The sequence below is a fragment of the Maylandia zebra genome, linkage group LG3 (assembly GCF_041146795.1).
Source record: "Maylandia zebra isolate NMK-2024a linkage group LG3, Mzebra_GT3a, whole genome shotgun sequence".
Classification (NCBI taxonomy): domain Eukaryota; kingdom Metazoa; phylum Chordata; class Actinopteri; order Cichliformes; family Cichlidae; genus Maylandia; species Maylandia zebra.
Genome location: NC_135169.1, coordinates 53,476,555 through 53,498,145, shown reverse-complemented (window position 1 = coordinate 53,498,145; position 21,591 = coordinate 53,476,555). Strand labels below are relative to the sequence as shown.

Sequence of the window (21,591 nt, the reverse complement as noted above, 5' to 3'; positions counted from 1 at the left end):
GTCCACCAGTCTAATCTGTAATTCAGGTGAACCCAGAATTACCTGCATCTTTGTAATGTTTCAGAAAATATACAATATATGTTGATGGGCATTGTCCCACTTTTCTTTCCTTTATAAGTAAGAATCTCTATGGTTTTAATGACAATTCATATACAGATTGTGGAGGACATTTAATTCAACACTCAAAAAAGTTCCTCACCAGCAGACTCTAGTACAATTTCAGCCCACAGTTAATAAACCCATCCAATGCAGCGTTATCAGAGAAATTATGCAAGTGTTCTGTTTGTATGTACTGGTAATCTATTTATCATTTATCATGATTCCTGCTCTGATGATTACTTTCTTCTCCTTCTGTAATTTGAATAGATAAAGGATGTGCACAGACGAACGCTGGAAGTCCAGCAGTTCATCTAAACAAAAGGCACTTAGACTAAAACAGATATAGATACGTTTATCCTACCATAAACCAATAAGACAAGGTACGACCTCTCCCATGCTCCCAGGATGTAGGTGTGAATGCCAGAACACTCTGGAATGCACACCAAGCCTTTGCAGACTATTAAGGATCAAACCTCTACCAATCTAAAACTAATTATAAAACTCTAAGCATATATAAGTAGATATTTCTAAGCATAAATGATAATCAACAATACAAAACTTGACAACCTGTAAATTGTAAATACTGTAAAACCACTGTCATTTAATGGTCGGGCATTGCACAGCTACAAGCATTTCACCTCATGTCATACTGGGTATGGTTGTGTGTGTGACAAATAAAATTTGAATTTGAATTTGAAAGTCTTTCTTGGTGAGTTTGATCCAGGAGGATCTGAAGCCAGAGTCAGACAGAGACTGTGCAGAGACTGTAGAAGGACAGAGCAGCAGCAGAGCAGTCCAGATACACTGATGATCCTCTGTCAGATCCAGAGGGACACACAGGGATGATGCTGGACTCTACATTGTGTCTGACAGTGGAGCTGTTCTCAGAGCAGTTCACTCTGCAGCACTGACAGTCATCTGCACTTCTTCTCATTCCTCTGTCAGTCACTGCTGGATGAAGCTCTCCTCTCCACCTCCCAGTAACATGGCCCAGTCAGAGCGTCTCTACACACAAGCTGCTGCTGCTTCAACCTCTCTGGATCATCAGGACACAGCTCCTCCTCTCTCAGCACACACACCGTCCTGTTTACCATCATGGCCTCCACCTGCAGAGAGAAGAAGGAAGAGCAGAGGAGATAAACGAGTGTTTCCAGAGACTCTTCATCAGCTGTCAGTCAGTGATGCAGCACATCCAGTATAAAGAGCAGCAGGGACTTCAGTGCTGGGACTGTACTAGGACTCATTGTTGCTTCACTTTTTCTAATCTTTGGATTTTTATTGAAGTTGATGAAAATGTTTTTCCCTCCTAGTTTGAGTTTGGACTTTCATTCATTAGAAGAACCTTGGTGTGTCCACTCTGAGCTCTGTAGGAACCCCAACAACAAGCCCAACAATCCAGATGGACGGTTCCAGCTGTTAACTGGAGGAATTCCATCCAAACATCTGCTCTCACTAAATTCTTCCTCACCTACAGACTGTGTTCTTCACTGCTTTAAACTTGGAAATGAATGCAGTCATTGGTCTGCGTGCTGCTTTGTTCAGAGAGCTGATTGGCTGTTGACAGCGTTTGATCAGAGCGTGTCAGCCGTTACTATGGTGACCATAAAGGTCAGAAAAGGGTAAGTGTTTGTGTCCAATCCTGAAGCCTGTCACCATTCTCCTCTCACAGCTTCACTGAGAAGCTGCAGCTTTACAGGAAACACTGGATCTTTGTTTCATACTGACTGTGTTTAGTACAATACTGCTGACAGCACCACCCACTCACTCCATCACTCTACTGACCACAGAGTCTCCAGTCTGTAGTCTGGACTCTGCTGAAGATCAGACAGCTGCTTCACATCTGGATTCTTCAGGTTGTTCCAGCTCAGGTCCAGCTCTCTCAGATGGGAGGGGTTGGACTTCAGTGCTGCTGCCAGATAATCACAGCTGATCTCTGACAAACCACAGAGACTCAATCTGTATAAAGAATGAAAGATGTAAGTTTATTAGACAAAGTGTGAGCTTGAAATCATTCAGTGTTTCATCATCTGTTCAGAGCTGAAGAAGGTTCAGAATGTAGAAGTTTAGAAAATGGAAACTCCAAACAGCTGAAGCCAACAGGAAGCAGCTTCAAACAGGAAACTGTGCAGAGTTTCAGACTATATGTCCTGATGCAGCCAGTTGGATTTTGGAGATTTGAACAAGGAGCAAAGATGAATGTGATGCTGAATCAGCAGAAGACTTGGACTCATTTGATTCCAGCTTTGATATCATTGATTTCAATGAAGAGCTTTGTGATTGTAGCAAAGGGCTGGTAGCTCTGAGAGTCCCACTGATGAGGTGTTTGTGTGGAAATCTCTTAGTGGGACCAAAGAGAGAAAAAGCCCTGGTCCTGATGCTGTGGGAGGGAAATGATTGAAGTGTGCTGTGAGGAACTGACCGGGAGATTTTCATACATTTTCCAGTCCTCCTTGGAACAACAGGAAGTTCCCAGCATATGGAAACAAAGGTTAAGTGTCCTATGGCACTCAGTGATGATGGTGCTGTGGCCCCACCACCTCCACCTCTTTGTAAAGGAACTAACTGTAATCTGAAGCTTCAAATGGAACTAAGACTTCCTCCACTAGGTGGCAGTGTCTGATGAGAAAGTGTTAGTGGAGCTGGCCTGGAGTCAGAAACAGGAAGATGCAGGATTTGGGCTGAAATGGGGAAAAGTGGTTCGCACTAGTGCCTTAAAGCAAGAAGGTTGTAGGTTGAAGCTTGTTGGCCTTTCTGTGGAGGTTGGATGTTCTCCCACAGTCCAATGAAATGCTGCTTAGGTTCATTGGTGCTTCTAAATTGGCTGTAGGTGTGGATGTGAGAGAGTGCTTCTCTGTCTCTCTCTGTTGGCCCTGTGATGGACTGCTCACCTGTGCAGGTGGACCACGCCTCTTGCCCTATGACAGCTAGGGCACAGGCTGCAGCCCTGTGAGCCTAAGTTGAATAAACAGTTAGCAAAAATGATCCATAGATGGCCTGAAATTCTTGGTGTTTATTTGCTGATTATATTGTTTTATGTATTTTAATAAGAGAGGGCCAGCTCTGAGTAGAGTCTGAGCCAAAAGTACTGACAGGAAACTGCATGCTTTTGCAGAGCACTGGAGGTGCAGACAGAAAGGGAAACTAAGCAGAGTGTTTTGATCAAAACTTAGAGTGTGTGACGTGCTGCGGAAATATATAAATAACCATGCTGGCTGCTGCTGCTTTCAGACCTCAGCGCGTGTGTTCAGGTCTCCGTTCCCAGGATGGTAAAATAAAGATCATTTTTTGAGCTTTGAGCACCCTGGGTCCAGTCTTTCTTTGCCGCCAAAAGAATTCAAAGAACAAAATTTAATAGTAACCAGACCGAAAAGCAGTGCACATTTTGGTGCTGAGATGTCATACACTTTAGATTCTAGCCAATCATTTTACGTTTCCGAGGATAGTAGGCAGGCCCAGGTACTTATGTTCTTTTAGAGCAGAACCACAGATTAAAAATGCCCAAGGCGAAGCGGTCAAAGTCTGGCTGTACTTCACAGCAAAAGATGCAAACTCAACAGCCTGCAACAAGTGCTTTAAGGTGATACTGTGCAAAGGAGGTAACATGTCGAACATGTCTGATGAAACACCTGACGACCCATAGCGTTTTTTTAAAAGCCGAGAAATGCACCGTATTTGATAGCTTGCTGCAAGACCGAGCGCATCTACTGCTGGTGTGGTGCCTGTTATCAGACCCGGAGTTAGCAACATCCCCCAAGAACCCGAAGAGGAGAGTCCTGGCCCCTAGCCCTGCCAGTATAGCAGAAATGATGACGGATGATGATGACAGCAGCAGCCGTTCTTCTCTGCGTGAGTAGCTAAATGTTGTTTGTGTGTAATTTACGTTGAGTAGGCTAACCACGTTATTACATTAATGCACGTAAGGTGAACTAGCAAACACCATTGTAGTTACATGTGTCTGTCTTCTTGTTTGATGGCAGATACTCCCTTCACCCTGGCCAAAAAGGCTAAAATGACCAAAGAAAAAGTGGAAAACAGCTAAACATGAGAGGTTTTTGGACAAAGTTTGTGTTCTCCATTCTTTAAGCACCGGCACCGTTTCAAAAGTACGGGGTTGGCAGTTATCAGATAAAACCTAAGCGATACCCATCCCTAGCACTCAGTGATGATGGTGCTGTGGCCCCACCACCTCCACCTCTTTGTAAAGGAACTAACTGTAATCTGAAGCTTCAAATGGAACGAAGACTTCCTCCACTAGGTGGCAGTGTCTGATGAGGAAGTGTTAGTGGAGCTGGCCTGGAGTCAGAAACAGGAAGATGAAGAATTTTGGTTGAAATGGGGAAAAGTGGTTCGCACTAGTGCCTTAAAGCAAGAAGGTTGTAGGTTGAAGCTTGTTGGCCTTTCTGTGGAGGTTGGATGTTCTCCCACAGTCCAATGAAATGCTGCTTAGGTTCATTGGTGCTTCTAAATTGGCTGTAGGTGTGGATGTGAGAGAGTGCTTCTCTGTCTCTCTCTGTTGGCCCTGTGATGGACTGCTCACCTGTGCAGGTGGACCACGCCTCTTGCCCTATGACAGCTAGGGCACAGGCTGCAGCCCTGTGAGCCTAAGCTGAATAAACAGTTAGCAAAAATGATTCATAGGTGGCCTGAAATCCCCCAGTTAGCAGTTTGGTAGATAGCTATGACATGCTAATCCCATCCAGCAGCTGTATTCTACCTGTAAGCTGATCCCTGCTGAGCCAAAGCACTTTTTCATATACAAATTACAACCTTTAATAGAAACCTATTGGTCAGCATCTTATTAGCCTGCTGTTAGCTTCATTCCACAGAAAACTGAGAGAAACTAACAGAGTTGATAAAGAATAAAGAGAAATGTGCTGATTTAAAGCCTTTGAAGTGCTTCAGATGATCTCTGTCCACTTCTGTCCACTCATTCATTCATGTAAGCTTTCTAATGCAGCTTTGATCTTCACAGTCTGCTTCATGAAACTCATTCTAACCCTGAATGTCAGAGTGTTCCTCCTTCTCTTTCCCATCATTCATGCTGGCAGTGGAGGAGATTTGGATGTTGGACTGTGTTTTGGATGATGTGTGTATGTTTGTGTTGGACTGCTGTCTGTAAAGCAAACGCACATTTTGCTTTGGATTTCAGTGTCAGACAGACTTTAAGGTGGAATGAAGAGTTGGAGAGTTTCACAGTGAATTATCCAGTGGAGGATTTTTCTTCTTCTTTGAAGGTTTGAAATGTGAACATTGTTCTGCTGCAGTCAATGGACTAAACCAGAGAAGAAGAAAACAGACTTTACCATGAAGATCCTCAGTGTGGATCAGTATAATATCAGCCTGATGTCTGCAGTTTAGTGTCAGCACAACTTTCACATCATATTCATCTTAGCACAACTAAAACATGCTGACTGACCTCAGAGTTTCAAGTCCACATCCTGGACTCTCCAGGAAACCACACAGATGCTTCACTCCTGAATCTTGAAGGTTGTTCTTGGTCAAAGACCCGTAGTACGTACTCAGGTCCAGCTCTCTCAGATGGGAGGGGTTGGACTTCAGCGCTGCTGCCAGATAATCACAGCTGATCTCTGACAAACCACAGACACTCAATCTGTATAAAGAATGAAAGATGTAAGTTTATTAGACAAAGTGTGAGCTTGAAATCATTCAGTGTTTCATCATCTGTTCAGAGCTGAAGAAGGTTCAGAATGTAGAAGTTTAGAAAATGGAAACTCCAAACAGCTAAAGCCAACAGGAAGCAGCTTCAAACAAACACAACAAGAGAAAAAACTCTGAATGTTTCACATTAAAGTCGTACATTTATCATAAAAACAGGACAAAGACTTGAAAAAGTCGTGTTTTTCCTTCCAGGAACCACAAGGCTTCACTTTTAAAGGTGAAGTGTGAAAGAAATGGACATATTTGAAGTCCAACACCTTTTTCCAGTCACATTATTAAAGCAGACAAACTACAAGCTCATTTTCATTCCAACAAGTCATCTTCTGACCTGGACTAACAACACTGGTCTCTATGTGCAGCTGGCTGTGAGACCAGTGCTCAGGGAGCGTCTACAAAGTGCAACACTGAAAGAACATCACACACTAATTTGCTTCCAGCACTTTCACACAAACATCTACTGTCATTATTGTCACCAAACTCTGTGGATCCTTTATTGCAAATTCAAATGGGATCAAATGGTCAGACAAAAGAGGGTTATGAGGAAATATGATGAAATGTTGTGTATTAGCAGCAAGTTATTGAATCATTTTCCTCAGAAACCAAACAAAATGATTGACAAACATGTTTTTACAAACTCAGTGTTGGACTTGGATCAGCAGGATAAGCTGATGTTTAAAGGCATTTGAGTCTCGCTGTATGAGAGTCCAGTTATTACTCAATATTTATGGATGATGTTCTTTCAGTGTTGCACTTTGTAGACGCTCCCTGAGCCTCACAGCCAGCTGCACATGGACCAGCTGACATTACCCAGCATTAGAGGCGGCTGTAAAAAATGGATTTTCCTATTTAAATGGTTTTAATTTGAATAAAGCGATGTTGATTCATTCAATCCTGAATCGATTTTTAATATAAATGTATTTTGCCAGAATCTCAGGTTAAAGCTCCCAAAAGTATTTCAACAACAAGCAAACAGATAAAACAGTAAATGAGAGCAGCTAAACACACAAAGATGGAAACACAGAGCGTGGATCGTTCACTCGACGGCACGTACACGGACACGCCGTCGGGGCTGAAAGTGGACAGCTCACAGATCCTGAAGCTGCAGGTTTCATCTGTCTCCAACCAAAACTGACTGAACCAGCAGCAGAAGAAGATCCAAACTACGCTTTACGTTTGATCAACATCGTCATGAATTCTCTCTGACTTTGACGTTTACTTCCTGCACAGCTCTCTCTCTCTCAGTGTACTTCAAGAACAGTTTGCCTTCAAAAATCTGTTTCCTGCATTATTCACTGCTTATTACGCACCAGTCTGCTGTTGTGTTCACTGCTGTCGGCCTCCCAAAACAAAGCCTCATTTCTGCTGTTCAATACTGAAGAAATGTAAACCTTTTAAAATGATGACAGATTACAAACTCTCAGCTGTGTCTGTAATCAAACCTCTGTAACTTTGCTTCCCTTCAGCAGCATCAGCTCATGTTCACATGTTGATTCATGGTTTGCTTCAGTTTTTGATGGACTGCAGAATATTTTGAAGGTTATCTGCTATAAAAAGCCAGAACAGGAAAATCTGCTTCATGTGTTTCTGTTTGATCCTCAGTGACTTTGACACAAAGGCCTCTGCTGTGATGATCACACCTCTGATCAAGTCTCACAGTGTCAGCTTTGTTTTTATACATATGGATATGTGCTGATAAATGATCAGAATTATAATATTTCCCACTGTCTGCTGTGTGCTGTGACCTTTGACCTGCTAAAGACAGTCAGCTGTGGATTATTCATTGTTGTGTCTGATACTTAGAACTGTGAGGAAGAACACTACACAGTTAATCAGGGTCCCCTCTCTCTGAATCAGGAAAGGTGGGCAGGCCGCGTGTGGGCCACGGGCCATACGTTGAGTATCACTGTTTGAAATGTGAACATTGTTCTGCTGCAGTCAATGGACTAAACCAGAGAAGAAGAAAACAGACTTTACCATGAAGATCCTCAGTGTGGATCAGTATAATATCAGCCTGATGTCTGCAGTTTAGTGTCAGCACAACTTTCACATCATATTCATCTCAGCACAACTAAAACATGCTGACTGACCTCAGAGTTTCAAGTCCACATCCTGGACTCTCCAGGAAACCACACAGATGCTTCACTCCTGAATCCTGCAGCTTGTAGTTGTTGCTCAGGTCCAGCTCTCTCAGATGGGAGGGGTTGGACTTCAGCGCTGCTGCCAGATAATCACAGCTGATCTCTGACAAACCACAGAGACTCAATCTGTATAAAGAATGAAAGATGTAAGTTTATTAGACAAAGTGTGAGCTTGAAATCATTCAGTGTTTCATCATCTGTTCAGAGCTGAAGAAGGTTCAGAATGTAGAAGTTTAGAAAATGGAAACTCCAAACAGCTGAAGCCAACAGGAAGCAGCTTCAAACAAACACAACAAGAGAAAAAACTCTGAATGTTTCCCATTAAAGTCGTACATTTCTCATAAAAACAGGACAAAGACTTGAAAAAGTCGTGTTTCTCCTTCCAGGAACCACAAGGCTTCACTTTTAAAGGTGAAGTGTGAAAGAAATGGACATATTTGAAGTCCAACACCTTTTTCCAGTCACATTATTAAAGCAGACAAACTACAAGCTCATTTTCATTCCAACAAGTCATCTTCTGACCTGGACTAACAACACTGGTCTCTATGTGCAGCTGGCTGTGAGACCAGTGCTCAGGGAGCGTCTACAAAGTGCAACACTGAAAGAACATCACACAAGAATTTGCTTCCATCATCCAACCTGAAGAGGAAACAGAGACGCCTCCCCTTCAAAGTAAAAGCTGCTCCTTTTGGACACAGTATCAAAGAAAGTCTACAGCAGGGCTGCCCAATCCCGGTCCTCGAGAGCTACTATCCTGCAGCTTTTAGATGCATCCCTACTCCAACACAGCTGAATCAAATGGTTTGATTACCTCTTCAGCATGCCATCATGTTTGGCAAAGGCCTGATAACAAGCCATTCATTTGATTCAGCTGTGTGGGAACAAGGATGCATCTAAAAGCTGCAGGACGGTAGCTCTCGAGGACCGGGATTGGGCACCCCTGGTCTACAGTATACCACAGAACAAAGTTTTGGTCGTTTTTAAGTTGTGCAGAAATGAAACTACACTAAGCTCAATTATGTGACAGACATTTCATCCCATGTCAGTTTTGCCTCATCCTGGGCCGGATTATCCAGCACACACTCTGACCACAGGCCCAGGGGCCACGCACAGCTGGGCTCCATCCAAGAGACAGGAAACAAACCAACACAATAATAAAAAGCACTCACCTCAGAGTCTCCAGTCGACAGTTTGGACTCTCCAGTCCAGCACACAGAAGCTTCACACCTGAATCTTGGAGGCCATCATTTCTACCCGTGTCCAGCTCTGTCAGATGGGAGGGGTTGGACTTCAGAGCTGAGGCCACAACTTCACAGTGAGTCTCTGAGAGTCCACACCGAGTCAGTCTGTGATGATAGAAAATATAAAATGTGTTATTATAAAAGCAGAAAATCTGCATAATAAACACAGACTAAATGTATATGAAGACAAAACAGAGTGAGGTCATAATCTGATGAATCTGCTCTTCACATCTGTGCTTCAGCTCCTCTTACTGTGTTTGACATGACACAACGATTGAGTCTCTCTCAGACCTGCAGACTTTTAATGAGAATCTTTGTTTGGCTTTAATCTGCAGATGAAGGAGGAAGATGGTGTCACATTTAGGCTTCCATAATGTCCACAGCCTGTCACTGAGATCTGATCCAGAGTCAGAGTGAAGACACACATTTGGACTGTTTCCTGTTTTGACTCCAGAACATTTTGAATGAGTTCAGCTCAGTGAAGAGTTCCAGCTGGAAAGATGATCTCTGTTTGCTACCTGCTGTCAGGTACGACTGTTCACGTCCACACGCAGGAAAAACCTGCTGACTGTTACCAAACGGAGCAGAAATCTCATCACTGGACAATAATGATGAATGAACTCAGAGCTGCTGATATCAGATCTGATTTCAGGGGAACTAAACACAGAAATGATTGGCTCATTTTAGCTTTCTGAGCCATTATCTGCTGGTGTGTCGCTAGTTGGCAGAAAATGATTTGTATTCCTGTTCAGGGCTTCAGTGTTTATGAGTCCAGATCCAGGTGACAGCAAGTCAAAATGATGTTACCTGTCTGTGTCCAGCAGCAGCCTGTATTCACTTTGAATATTGTTATAACCTGACATGGATCAGTTTGTCTTTGATTGGTTTGTAAATGTCACTGTTTCCATTGGACCTGAGTGACGTACAAAGACAGAGAGGGAGAGAAAGGAGAGAGAGGAAGGAGACAGCAAAGAGAGAGCAAACACAAACAGGTGAGAGTGGACAGGTGACCAAGGTCAGCAACCAATCAGAGAGCTTCTGTTTGACCCACAGTCACTGATGATGACTGCACATAACCAAGCAGTGTGTTACTCTGATATCAAATATGGATCCTGCTCTTATAATAATGATCATCAGATGATATTATTGTGTTATTTTGTAGCTGAATACGATGTTTGTGTGATTATCAGTGAAAGAAGCAGTGAGGAGGATGGAGAGAGAGAGAGGACAGAGGGTGAAGTTAGAAACACTAAAAGGATTTTTCATGGATTTCATGGATGATTTGAGTGATTTCCAGCAGGACACTTAAACATGTCAGTGGACGTCCTAAAGAACATATTCACTGATATGAAACGTGTCATTGAACAGGATTAATATCAGTGGAAACATGGTGGAAACAGCTGTGACTGCATGGATGTGACACACTTCAAATCTGTTCTCCACTCTTGGATTTGGGATCCATGGAGCTGCTGCTGAGTCTGTACAATAAAGGAATGGTGTGGAAGGTTGCAGCGTACGGACACAAACACTTTCTGCTTACAATCTGATTTTATTTTCAACATTAAACTACTAACCTACACTGATCAATGATGTTAATGATCACATCTGGACTCACCCAGCCTTTCTGCAGTTCCTCACAGCTGGAATCAGTCTCAGTCGTCCCTGCTCTGATGTGTTGTACTTCTGCAGGTCCAACTCATCCAGAACCTCCTCTGACATCTGCAGCATGAAGGCCAGAGCTGAGCACTGGATCTCAGAGAGTTTCTTCTCTGATCTGTTCTCTGACTTCAGGAACTCTTGGATCTCCTGAAATAATGAGAGGTGGTTCATCTCCATCAGACAGTGGAAGATGTTGATGCTTCTGTCAGGAGAGATTTCATCACTGTTCATCTTCTTCAGGATGTTGATGACTCTCTGGGTGGTTCCTGGACTGATCTCTGTCTGACCCAGCAGACCTACTAAGAGTCTCTGGTTGGACTCCAAACAGAGGCCATGAAGGAAGCGAACAAAAAGGTCCAGGTGGCCATTTTTACTCTGGAGGGATTTATACATGACTTTAGTCAAAAAGACATCCAGTGATGGGAAGCTATAAGACTTGAACTCAAAAAAAGATCTGTTTTTGTTTTCTTCTCGGAAATTCCTTAGAAAACCTTCTACCACCTTTGTCTTCCTGTTGGTGTGACAGTGGAACATGTAGACCGCAGCCAGAAACTCCTGAATGCTCAGATGAACAAAGCAGTAGACTGGTTTCTGGAAGATCACACACTCTCTTTTGAAGATCTCTGTACAAACTCCTGAGTACACCGAGGCCTCTGTCACATCCAGACCACACTGCTCCAGGTCTTCTTGGTAGAACATGATGTTTCCTTTCTCCAGATGTTCAAACGCTAGCCTCCCCAGCTTCAGAAGAATTTCCCTGTCAGCCTCCGTCAGCTCCTGTGGACTCGTCTCATGTCCCTCATGGTACTTGTTCTTCTTCCTCTTTGTCTGAACCAGCAGGAAGTGTGAGTACATGTCAGTCAGGGTCTTGGGCAGCTCTCCTCTCTGCTCTGTAGTCAACATGTGCTCCAGAACTGTAGCAGTGATCCAGCAGAAGACTGGGATACTACACATGATGTGGAGGCTCCTGGATGTCTTCATGTGGGAGATGATTCTGCTGGACAGCTCTTCATCACTGAATCTCCTCCTGAAGTACTCCTCCTTCTGGGTGTCAGTGAAGCCTCGTACTTCTGTTAGCCTGTCAACACATGTAGGAGGGATCTGATTGGCTGCTGCGGGTCGGGAAGTTATCCAGACGAGAGCCGAGGGAAGCAGATTCCCCTGGATGAGGTTTGTCAGCAGCTGGCTGACTGATGACTTCTGTGTGACATCAGACAGCAGCTTCCTGTTGGTGAAATCCAATGAAAGTCTGCTTTCATCCAGGCCGTCAAAGATGAACAAAAGCTGAGAGACAGCCAGCTTCTCTGCTGTGACCTTCTGTAATGTTGGATGGAAAACATGGAGCAGCTCCAGAAGACTGTACTGCTCATCTCTGATCAGGTTCAGCTCCCTGAATGAAAGCAGAACCACCACACTGACATGTTGGTTCTCCAAGCCCTCTGCCCAGTCCAGAGTGAACTTCTGCACTGAGAAGGTTTTTCCAACACCAGCCACGCCGTTGGTCAGAACCACTCTGATGGGTCTCTGTTGGTCAGGTAAGGCTTTAAAGATGTCCTGGCACCTGATTGGAGCGTCATGGAGGGCGTCCATCTTGGAAGCTGTCTCCAGCTGCCTCACCTCATGTTGGGTATGAACCTCTTCACTCTGTCCCTCTGTGATGTAGAGCTCAGTGTAGATCCTGTTGAGGAGTGTTCTACTTCCTGTTTCATCACTTCCTTCAGTCACACGTTCACATCTCCTCCTCAGACTGATCTTATGTTCATCTAAAACCTCCTGCAGACCAACATCTGCTGAAAGAAAGACAAACAATGAGACTAAAGAGAAAGAAAACTCTTCAATGTCTGAACAACACAAGAAGTCCAGTTTTCAGAAATGAGTCCTTTAGCAGACAGATGTTCAGTCTTACTTTGTACACAGCTGCTCTGACTGGCTGTCTGCAGTCCAGCTCTGCTTCTGGATCTTTCTCCACATTGTGCAGAACTTCTGATGGTGACACAGAAAAGTCAAAGTGGAGATACTTCTGTCCACCTTTTATTAGACTCATTATAAAAAGGAAAAAAAGGTTTGAACACAGTCATGTTTCCAGTTCACTGACTCACATTTATTCCATGGACACTCACTCTAACCTGAACCACAGCTACAACCCAACATTGTTGAGGCCTCATCTCCTCCTTTCCTGACTGTAGAGGTTAAATATGCAACAACCAACAAATAAAAGAATTTGGTTCATTTCAAAGAAATTCACACGGTGACCAAGTAAAGTAACCGTAGTAAAGGAGACAACATCCCGTTGATGGTGGGATTATTTGAAAGATTTGCTTTAGTCACGTCACCAAATGCAGTCGAACCACCCGTGGATCCATGTTTGACCATTCTACCACTCTGAGCTCTGCTTTTGAATCATTTTATTATTATCATCATTCATTTATTCATTCTTTGGAGGGGGGCTATTTCCTAATGCCGCCCTAATAAGCTGATGTTCAAGGGGAAATATAACAGAAACTCTTTCAGTGTTATTCATTAATAAATTAACAGATAAACTGTGAAGAAGAAAAAAACTGAGATTTAAAGGAGAGAGTGAGAAACTTGATCATCCATCCTCATAATACATGTTTATCAGTATCTGCTGTGACCATACTGCAGTAATAACTACAAGTCTACATTTCTGTGACTGTTGATCAATCACAGCAGGAATCTGAGCTCATCTCTGCACACAGAGCAGCTTCAGCTCTGGGATAAACTGCTCGCTTCACGTCCTTCTCAGCTCACAGACACTCATCCTGATATTTTCCTTTAACATTTGATGGTATAATTCATCTGAGTTTACACTTTATCTGCACGAATACAGAAAAACAGACCCAAACACCAGAAACCATCAGTTTCACCGTGTAGAATATATTGTTGTTTCCTTGCTTTTAATTCAGAGAAAAACTCTGATTTTGATTTTCTCTGTTCTCTTTGCCACAGCCCATCCCAGCAGCAGCTGACAACAACAAGTAAATCAAACAAATAAATCAAGCCCTTATACAGCACCTCGAGTTTATGCTGGGCTGTTAACTATCATTGCTTCTCTTTTTACCATCCCCTTTTGACCCCAAAGTCACAATTTGACCCCACTTCTGACTTCCCTCAATGCTCACTATAAAACCCAATCATATATAATTAACTTTATCCCCTAAAGGTCCCATATTACTCATTGAAAACAGCCTCTATAGAGTTAAAATGTACTCCTGGTTTTCACCCCCTCTAGGGGTAACATATATCCGGTCTTAACACTATTCTTGGGCAATTTACATAACATATCGATCCTGCAAACTATTCCTAAAGTCCCTCTCATTACTCTTTATTACTTTTATGCTCATTTAACCTTAACAAGCTTTTAATCTCCTAAACAACAAATTTTCTTGAACTGTCATGCTCTGTGCTTCTTTTGTGGTCCCCCTTTCTCTGGTTGGTTCCTGGATTCTCACCTCCCTTCAGTCTCCCCACCCCTGTGGTCGCTGTGGTCCCGAAATCTCCTGCAAAGGAAACAAACACCTTTCCCTACAATGCCTTACTCGTCTGCTATGCGTATCAATTGTTTTCTTAATTATTCAATCTTGGTTCAACCTATCATTTTGGGACTCTCTAATCAAAAGGATTAACCTAATTATGTGTATAAGCGTGTTAGCATTTATCCGTCGGCACTCAAGGTCATCCCTTCAATATATCAGTTCAGTCAGTCACGCTGAATGACGTTTTTGACCTTCAGTTGACCGAGTGACAACTCATATCAGCACAATTGCAATGTGTGTATTAAAAAATCATTTATCTATTCATCTATTCAATGTTACTCATTTCAGTAAACAACATTTTAACACCTTTAACACACTTAAAGTGTCGCTTTCACGTCCCTCCAGGTGCTTCCTGTTGCTCGCTCTCTTCTCTCTTATCTGATTATCAACATCCTGTACTCAACTTAAGGGCAGCACGGTGGCACGGTGGTTAGCACTGTTGCCGCACAGCAAGAAGGTCCTGAGTTCAATTCCAACATCTTTCTGTGTGGAGTTTGCATGTTCTCCCCGTGTTTGCGTGGGTTCCCTCCGGGTACTCCGGCTTCCTCCCACCATCCAAAGACATGCAGTTTGTGGCGATAGGTTAATTGGATAATCCAAATTGCCACTAGGTGTGAATATGTGAGTGTGAATGGTTGTCTGTCCCTATGTGTTAGCCCTGCGACAGACTGGCGACCTGTCCAGGGTGTACCCCGCCTTTCGCCCTATGACAGCTGGGATAGGCTCCAGCGCCCCCCGCGACCCTGAAAAGGATAAGCGGAAGCGAATGGATGGATGGACTGTACTCAACTTACTTTCTCTTTTCAGTCAGACTATTCAGAGCAGGCCTATTTTCACACCTTCTGCATTACTTCTTGCTAAGCAAAGACAAAGCAATTACTTATGTGTAAGTTTTATCATAGCTAAATCAAACTCCCAGAAAATCATAACATGATCATAAAGCCCCTTATTTCAAATTAAAGCCAAAATCCCCCCTTCTTGACATATCTCATGTGTCAAATAAGCTAAAACCATCTACTAAAACTGAAAATACTGAAAATACTTCACCACCCCTTATAAAAATGACAGAGAAAGCTTAGTCACGTCATTTCTCTAAAACTCTCAGCAATTCTCCTCTAGGTTATATTTGCCCCGGGCCTCCAAACCCATGTTTAGGAATAAAATCAGTCTAATCATCATGTTAAATCTTTTACACCACTGGCTCCATTCAAACTTGCCTAGAAACAACACCTGTGTGTTAACACTAACTTCATTTTAAAACTCACGTTTCCTGTGTTATAACATGTTCTTGATACAGAATATTTTGATTTCATTTTGCTCTTCTTAATGTAACGGTAGATTCTAATTATACTTTATCAGACTTAACCAAAATATATGTGCTTTCCTTACTTTGCTCCTCTTATGGCTGCTTCTTCATTGCATATGTATTTTATAATCAGGTTTAACTCATACCTGTTTGCACTGAGCTGTGGATTCAAACTATCTCAGTTCTGCTTCTCCCCAAAAATAATTTCACATGTAACCATTTGTATATGTGTGTTTTCTACTCATTAATGCAATTGTTAGTTCGTTTCTCTCTTTATTTTTACCCCCCCCCCCCCCCCCCCTCTTTTTTTTGCCTCTTTGTTGTAATGTGGTGGACATTTCTAAACCTACATAAGTTCAGCCTTCAATCCAATTTTCCCATATGCATTCACTATATAATGTCCAGGTTCACCTCTCACTGTTCGCACAGTTTCCTGTGGGGCCTCCCAGATCAACACAGGCCCAAATCAGCTGTTTCTTCTCTCCATTGCTTCTCTCTTGATCTTTTCAGTCTTTTCTTTGAGGATTACTCAAAGCATGGTAAATATGAAACTCAGTGTTCAGTGCTTCCACACAGTTCCACACTGTTCAACTTCCCAGCTTAGAGTTCAGAGTGCATTTTTCATCAAGTATTTTCTTACATGCTGCTGTTGGAGTCGTCAGTGTTATAGTTCAGTTGCACTATCTTTTTGCCTGCTGTTAATTCTTCAAGTCCACGGTGTTGTTCTGTCTGTCTTCTGTCTTCATTAGGAGATTGACTGTCCTTTAACCTTCTTCTCAGGATAAGGAGACAATGAGAGGTGAAGCTGTCAAATTTTAAGCCAAAGCCTGGCTTGTTTTCATCCCAATTCTGTTAATCTATGCTTTTGCTGCTGTACTCACGTTTTCAGGTTGAGGAGAGTCCACCTGTATTGACACACTAAAACACTGAATTAATATCCTTTTCATTTCTTTTCTTAAGACATCCATTGGCTTCATCTGCCTAGATTTGAACTCGTCTCTCTCTCTCTGGGTGCACACTTCACACACCAGCCAGTTTCCTTTTATGGGCATGCAAAGTTCCTGTCACAAACACACACTTCCTGTCACAAACACAGCCACACAGACTCATATTTTTCTGTTTCTCTCTTTCCTGTTTCTACAGACTAATCGAACTCTTGTTTTTTTTGTTTTTTTATATTTACAGACTACAAACCCTCTGTAATTCTGCTAAGTCTTGATCTAAAAACAATGCACCCTTATTACACGCACACACACTTTTAAATATACTAAGCTCTTTGGTTTTGCAAGCATTCACACCAAAATCTTCAGCGTGCTCAGCAAAGCTCTTTCAGACATCAGGACAATTAACAATTTTCCACACCTATCACCATTCTTTGAGCTCAGTTTTCTAGCATCATCCACGCAATATTCACATCTTCACTTCATCTTCCTCTAGTACTAGTCATCCTACCATTTCGACTAATTTAAAAGTCTCTAAGGCCCAAGTTCGCCCACGCTGCTGGTCAATCATCCCGCTTCGGGAACGCCCTCTCCGATAGCGGTCAAATTTCTAGGCCCTAATTAGTTTATAACCGCTTCCCGCGGCTCGACAGGAAGCTCCACCTCCAGCGTCTAAGTATCCCACTTGCGCCTTACAGCTTTACTTAAAGCTTACCAGTCAGTCACGTTGAATGGTCACGGCCGGGGCGCCCGCCCCTGTTGGTCAAACGGTGCAAGAAAAGTGGTGCTTGACCACTGATTATTAACCACTGTCCCTACCTGTCGCAGGTATCACCCGAATTAAGCCTGACACCTGCAGGAAATTGTAGCGCGTCGGCCGCAAGATGGAGTCATAACACTCAGAACATTTTGCACCCCTAGAAGTCCAACTTCTGTCCTAAAATTTAAATAGTTCTGGAAGCATCACTGTGGACTCTAACTGCCAGTTTGTTATCTGATGCCCGGGTCCCACCCTATAATCAATGTGGGAATAAAATTCCCTGACTAAATGTCCTAATCTAATCTACTTAACAGATTTTAAAATTTAGTTTAATTTCCACTACTGAGCCACTTTAATGGTAACAATCATCAATTCAGTGGACAACTAATTTAGAATTCATCCAATGTGCACAATTTTCAACAGGCTTGAGCTTACCTATACTCTTTTAGACCGGTCTGTTGTCCACCTCATATCAGATCGTAGCTTAAGGTCCAAATTAGTCCCCTCAGCTGCACAAGAATCCGGGTCACGGCACCAAGTGTTAATCCGGTTCTTTAGTATTCTTAGGGCTAAGAAAGACACGGCTCAAAAGTGGTCCTTTTACTTTAAAATTATCTTTACTTTACATATTCCGGAATATGGAGACCTGAACACACCTGAGCTCAGGTCTGAAGCACAAAACAGGAAGCCTAGTCATTTATATAGACGTCCCATACACTTTAAGTTTCGATCAAACACTCTGCTTAGTTTCACTTTTCGCCTGCAAAAGCATGTAATTTCTTGTCAGTCCTGTCGGCACAAACTGTACTAAGAGTTGGGCCTCTCTTATCCAGAAAACAATATAATAGCAGATAAGCTTTCAGATTATATTTTTTAAATTCCAACAGGACTGGACATTGATCAGTGGTTGTTGATCAATGGTCATGAGAATTGCATAATTAAGATTAAGGAACTGACCTCCCAGCCCTTTGTTCCTTCAGTGGGCAGGTTTCAGTCATTATGCAAATGTACTGTTTATAAGATTGAAACCTGCAGTCAGCTGAGACTGAAGGAGTCACCTGGATGAGTGACGAAACATTTCTCCCACAAAACGCTACATCCAGATGAACAGAATCAACTTTTGGAGAAAGTTGAATCATTATTTCAGCTTTAAGAGGGTATTTTATATGATCAATCATATTCATGGAGACGTGTATCAGCAACAGAGCAGCTGAGTTTGCAGAAGGAAGTCAAACTAAACCATAGGAACAATATGAGGAGATTACACACATAATAAAATACTAGCAGTAACACAGCTGCTGCAGACAAATCAGTCGTGTGATCGTGTGTGAGAGGAGAAGGACTGTAAAGGAGTTTGGTGTTAAAAGCTCTGTATGAATGTGGGAGACTTTGAAGGGCTTTAAAAAGGCCAATATAAAATAAAAGGCAGCAAAATTGCTGACTGTGAAAGTCACCAGACTTATCAGACCTCTGTGATTAAGACCTGTAAGAACACCTGTTTGTACTTGTTGCCATTATATCAAACACACACGTATATTAAGCCTTTGTTTGAACTCTGGTTGAATTTGTTACTTTCAGACTGTGAAACATCACAGAGGCTGCAGCTGCAGATCTTTTATTCACCTGGAAATTTACTTTAAATGTTAGATGGAAAATGTATTGCTCAGTTTAACCAAAGTAAGAACAATAATCCATAAACCTTCATAAAGACAAACATCTCCCCAGAACATTGAGCTGCTGAAGTGTCACTGAAGGGAAAAACTATTTGTCCTCCATCCAGCAACACCTGAAACACCTCAGTGGAAGCTCCTCCCTACACTGTGTTTGAAGCAAAGCACAAAGGAGACACCTGCTGGAGCAGCTGGAGTCCTACAGACACTCAGCCTCTTCACTACACAAACACCTCCTACAACATCCACTCTTTCCACTCTGACTGCTGTGTTTGTGGAAACACTCCAACACACACTGCTTCACATACCAACATAGAAATGTGTGAAAAAGAGCTGAGCTGATATTAAACATGAGGATTTATTCAAAAATACAGAGTCAGGAACAACATCTAGACACACATTACCTCTCAGCAGCAGAAGAACATCCTTTAAAGTCAGCACCAAAATCCTTCGACATGTTGCTCTTTAAGGAAACACAGCTGGGTTCAGGTCCAGGAGATTCTGGCCTCTTATTGATGCTAAAAGAAAAACAATAAATGTCACAGCTTCATGAGATAGGAAGGAAAAACTGGAAATATTAAATTAAAGACATGAGGAACAATCTGAAACTCATAAAAATAATGTACTTACTCTTTGTCACATAACAGTCTTTTGTTAAAGTTTACACCAACACCCTTCGAGTCGTTGCTCTTTAAGGAAACACAGCTGGGTTCAGGTCCAGGTTCTGGATTAGTTTCAGGGTTATGTCCAGCTGAGCCTGGTACGCCCCACAGCTCTGGGCTTTAAAACAACACACACAGAGGTATGAGTGTGAATAATGATGGAGCAGTGATGTGAGTGCTGAGCTGTGACATGGAGAAGAGTCATGGACAGTTAGAGATGGTCATCTCACCTCTGAGCTTTGGTCTGGCTCTCATGTTCCCCACACAGAGTGCTTTTAGAGGGAGGGACTCCCTCCTCTCTGTCCTCACACTGATCCATGCTGCTCAATTCACATCAGCTCACACACACTTTCTACCTTCACCTGCAGAGGAAACACAAATCATTCATGTGCACATCAATTGAGAGCTGCAGAGGTCGTGTCTGATGTGTTGGACTAACATCCATCTGAGACGCAGCTTTCATCAGTTCACTACAAAAAGTGTCACAGAGCCGAGTTCAGCCTCCAAATCTTCCATTACTGTAGTCCTACAAAGCAGCAGGTCAAACATGGCTGCAGAGAGCAGCTTTATGTCAGTAACAATGTCCAGGACCGAGCTGACTGCTTACAGAGTTCATACTCTAACTGCTAGCTGCTCTGCTAGCTAAGCTAACTCAGTAACAGTGACTCTGACAGCAGTTACTGTGGAACAGCGGCCGAGCTCAGGACACATTCAGTGTGTTTAGTCTGAGTCCTGGACTCTGATTCAATGGATTCAATCCAGCTCAGAGTTTCATGTGTTCATCAGAATAAAATACATGTACTAATATAACAGAAGTAATGCTCTGAATGCAGGACTGTAATGGAGGATAAACAAGGTTTTTACAGCCTGAAAGAAACATTCAGTTCATATATTTGTAGGCAGGGAAGCAGTTTTTAATACTGCAGCTGTTTCCTTCACCTGTGAGTGTGTGAGCCACACCTTCATGTGCTGCTTTAGAAATATGTGGTCTGACTGCTCAGACTGAGTCTAGGAGGGAAGTTCACACGCTGGAGAAAGTTTTGTTCCTAACTTTGTCAGAGTTCGGCTCCAAAGACAAAGAAGACGGAGCTCACAGTCTGTAGATGGTCCTCAGTGTGTGTGTGAAGCCAAGAAAGCACACAGGAGTGTGTTTATGTCAGCAAATCAGTGTGTGTGAAGAGTCTGAGGGAGTGTGTGAATGAGACTAAACACTCAAACCAACAGTCCAAGAAAAGCGTCTGGATTTCTTTAAGTTTAACTTAAAGAAATCCAGACGCTTTTCTTTTTGTCTCCATAATGTCTCCATAATGCTGCAATGTTATCTGCCCCAGAAACACACTGTGCAGAAGCTCTGATGGTGACACAGAAAAGTCAAAGTGGAGATACTTCTGTCCACCTTTGATTAGACTCATTATAAAAAGGAAACAAAGTTTGAACACAGTCATGTTTCCAGTTCACTGACTTACATTTATTCCATGGACACTCACTCTAACCTGAAGCACAGCTACAACCCAACATTGTTGAGGCCTCATCTCCTCCTTTCCTGACTGTAGAGGTTAAATATGCAACAACCAACAAATAAAAGAATTTGGTTCATTTCAAAGAAATTCACACGGTGACCAAGTAAAGTAACCGTAGTAAAGGAGACAACATCCCGTTGATGGTGGGATTATTTGAAAGATTTGCTTTAGTCACGTCACCAAATGCAGTTGAACCACCCGTGGATCCATGTTTGACCATTCTACCACTCTGAGCTCTGCTTTTGAATCATTTTATTATTATCATCATTCATTTATTCATTCTTTGGAGGGGGGCTATTTCCTAATGCCGCCCTAATAAGCTGATGTTCAAGGGGAAATATAACAGAAACTCTTTCAGTGTT

At 42.6% G+C, this 21,591-nt stretch overlaps 1 protein-coding gene across 1 annotated transcript; it reads right to left on the bottom strand.

Annotated features, from left to right (window-relative positions):
* Positions 1–680: 680 nt before the first annotated feature.
* On the bottom strand, positions 681–15,458 carry LOC143416751 (NACHT, LRR and PYD domains-containing protein 12-like). Its single transcript, XM_076882262.1, has 8 exons — positions 15,454–15,458; positions 12,723–12,799; positions 10,773–12,606; positions 9,086–9,262; positions 7,866–8,042; positions 5,516–5,710; positions 1,882–2,055; positions 681–1,205 (listed from the first exon to the last, which is right to left on the bottom strand). Exons 1-8 carry the CDS (start codon positions 15,456–15,458, stop codon positions 1,193–1,195), a joined length of 2,652 nt encoding a protein of 883 aa, XP_076738377.1. The 3' UTR covers positions 681–1,192.
* Between the last annotated feature and the right edge of the window lie 6,133 nt (positions 15,459–21,591).